The 3,116-nt window shown below is 50.5% G+C and overlaps 1 protein-coding gene across 1 annotated transcript; it reads left to right on the forward strand.

The window, feature by feature from the left end:
- Positions 1-320: 320 nt before the first annotated feature.
- On the forward strand, positions 321-2,842 carry LOC137151435 (interferon-inducible GTPase 5-like). Its single transcript, XM_067545698.1, has one exon. It carries the CDS (start codon positions 321-323, stop codon positions 1,521-1,523), a length of 1,203 nt encoding a protein of 400 aa, XP_067401799.1. The 3' UTR covers positions 1,524-2,842.
- The last annotated feature ends 274 nt before the right edge of the window (positions 2,843-3,116 follow it).

Raw genomic sequence — 3,116 nt, forward strand, 5'->3', positions numbered from 1 at the left:
ATTTGGGGGTCTCCAAGGGAGCTGAGATTTTTGACAATTCTGACCTGTGTGTCTGCGCAGCGCCCGGCACAACGGGTGCTACGACTATCCACTACTCCAGTACTAATAATAAATAGTGATTAAAAGCAAATAACTCCTATTTTCTCCACAATGCCCCTGCCTCATTCAGCACACGGGCGGATACGCAAGGGGCAGGATCCAGGTTGCACGGGCAACTGTAAATGTGCCTGTTCCTAACTTTCCGGTGCTGGACGTTGCTGCCATAAGCCATGCGCGGTTAGCGTAGGATTTTCCGGAGGCGACATTAACTAGGATCTGAAATGTTTCTTCTTCTCTGCAGTGGATTGCGCACCATGGCTGCTGATGGGTTCAAAGCTGCTGTCCGTCAGGGGAACCTGGCAGAAGCAATTTCTGAAGTGCGGGAGAAAATGCTGGAGTCATTTAACAACCACACCCTCAACATCGCCGTCACGGGGGAGTCGGGCTCTGGGAAATCCTCCCTCATCAACGCCATGCTGGGTCTATGTGCGGGGGATGAAGGTGCTGCTGAAACCGGGATCCTAGATTCCAATGCGGAGCCGATGGCTTATCAAGATCCTGTCCTTCTGGGTGTCACGCTCTGGGACCTGCCAGGGGTGGGGGCATCCAAGTTCCCTCCAGACACCTACTGTGAGCAGCTGCGTTTGAGCCGATTCGAGTTCTTCATCATCGTTGGCTCCCAGCGCTTCCGCTCCGCCCACGCCAGCCTGGTCCGTGAGATCCAGAGACTGGGGAAGAGGTTCTACTTTGTGCGCTCCAAAGCCGACATGGACCTGGACGCTTCCAGGAGGCAACGTGCCTCCAGCTACAACGAGGAGAAGATCCTGCAGCAGATCAGGGAGGACTGCAAGAGAGGCCTGGAAGCTGAAGGGGTGCGCCAGCCGCAGGTTTTTGTGGTGTCCAGCTGGGAACCCAACTGCTACGATTTTCCCCTCCTGCGGCAGACTTTGCAGAAGGAACTCCAGAGCCTGAAGAGACATGCTTTCCTGCTCAGCCTGCCGGGTGTCTCCTCACCCATCATCAGCCAGAAAAAAGCCGCCCTGAAGAGGGAGATTTGGAAAGCAGCCCTTTTCTCATGTCTCATGGCTGCCATTCCTGTGCCCGGCGCCGCGTTCTTGTGCACCTTCTTCGTCTTCAGGAAACACCTGTTCAGATATTACAGCAGCTTCGGCCTGGATGACGGGTCCCTCTCTGCTCTCGCCCGGCAGGTTGGGAAGCCCGTTGTGGAGCTGACGGCCGAGATGAAGTCCTGGCGAACAACCCCAATGACGGCCCTGAAGTTACTGTTGGATTCGGTGGGTGTCACCGTGATGATAACAGAATATTCTTGGAAGCGCTTCCCTGTATTTGGTGCCGTGATCTCAGGAGGGGTTGCCATGGTTACCACGTACTGTCTGCTGCGGAAGTGTTTGGCCGCCATAGCTGACGATACCCAGCGGGTTCTGAGCAAAGCTCTGGAGGCAGAAGGGAAAAAAACCATCTAGTGTTTGGTGTCATGTTGGATGAGCCTGCTGCTGTCTGAGCCAGCAGACAGGGCCTTGGAGTTCAGCAGGGAAGGTTCGTGCTTTTCCATCCACGAGTCCCACGTTCCGTCCCCATAAACCAACCACCCACGCGTGTCATTGCCACCAGTCACAGCACCCACAACGAAGGAGACAGACTCGGGGACAGCTCAACACTCCTGAGGTTTCACCCACAAGGAACAAGGCACCTCCCTTCTTGACATTCATAGAACAAAAATAAAATTATACTGAATCCGGTTCTATCTATCTAGTTCCCTCTGTGCTTCTCTTTCACTTTGGCATCTGAGCGTCTTACAGACATTAATTGACCAGATTCCCTCACTGGGGCAAATCAGCTGATTCACCATTCACCGCAGCTGGTGTGAATTGGCCATCGCTCCTTTGGAGTCAATGGGGCCAGACTCCATTGAGTAAAATTTTCAGAAGCACCTGAGTGATTTAGGAGACTCGGTGCCAGTTCAAATGTGACGTGGGCCCTCAGGAACCAAAGCCCTTTGTCCCCCTGGGAAAGTTTTTCAGTGTAACCCCAGGTATGAATTTAAACTCGTAGGATTATCCTGGTGTGACTCCGGTGTGGACACCCTCATTCCAGCAAGAGCGTGACTTTTTTTCTGTTTAGTGTATGTCACTTGGGAAGGGGTTTAAGCTAAACCGAAAAATGTCACTGTTTTATCAGCATAAGAGCGTTCCTGGAGCAGGGGGTTATAGCGGCAGAAGCAGTAAATCTGCCCTTTGAAGTCAAGGCCTAAAAGTCTCATTAAAAGTCAGTCAGCCCGAAAATCACCAACCACTTGGGAAAATCTCTGAATCTGTTCAGTTGCATTTACTGCAATTCTGAGGCAGCTGGTTTGCTGTGTGCGTTTTTCATGCTGACCAGTTTTGTCTCATTGTTTCCTTGCACTTTCTTGGTCTATTTGTTGAATCTACTCATTGCTCAAAGTCTTATGTTTAGCTTGAAAGGTCTTTGGGGCAGGGCCCATCTCTTTGTTACGCCTTTGTACAGCACCTAGCGCAATGGGACCCTGACTTCTAAATGCTACCGTAATACAAGCAAATCACAGTAGTCGTAATAATTTGCTAGATACCGAGTGTTCTCGCTGTGTCAGCTGACTGCTAGCGAATAGCGATTCTAGTCACATCGTCTGGTGATCATGTGATGCTTTATTGACTCATTCATTCCCTGCAGCAGATGATGTTTAATTTAATAACCCATTAGATTCCACACCCAATAGCCGGCGTGTATCCATGTTTACCTGAATTCACTGATCTCTGTATTTGTTGTCTTCGGGTTTACAATCACCGCACTTGTGGAAACAGATTTATTGTTTAATAAAGGTACATTTAACACATGCCTCTTCCTGCAGCTTTTTGGGTGTCTCTCGCTTGAGATTTTGGGATCTCGCTGGTATCCACAACAGCACTATGCAATGGAAAGAGCCCAACATAACTGTCGTACACAGCTGGGAACGTGTGTCCCAGAACAAAGGAGCTATCAGACACCGCACCAGCTTCCTTTTCCTATTAAGCCTCTGATACAGGTTTAGCACCTGACAC

The sequence above is a fragment of the Emydura macquarii genome, unplaced genomic scaffold, assembly GCF_026122565.2.
Source record: "Emydura macquarii macquarii isolate MOO-44397 ecotype Brisbane River unplaced genomic scaffold, CSIRO-AGI_Emac_v2 contig_1062, whole genome shotgun sequence".
In the NCBI taxonomy this organism is placed as follows: Eukaryota; Metazoa; Chordata; order Testudines; family Chelidae; genus Emydura; species Emydura macquarii.

Bases quoted from the DNA above. Each gene is read 5' to 3' on its own strand.
- LOC137151435 (XM_067545698.1), top strand. From the start codon at position 321: ATGTTTCTTCTTCTCTGCAGTGGATTGCGCACCATGGCTGCTGATGGG.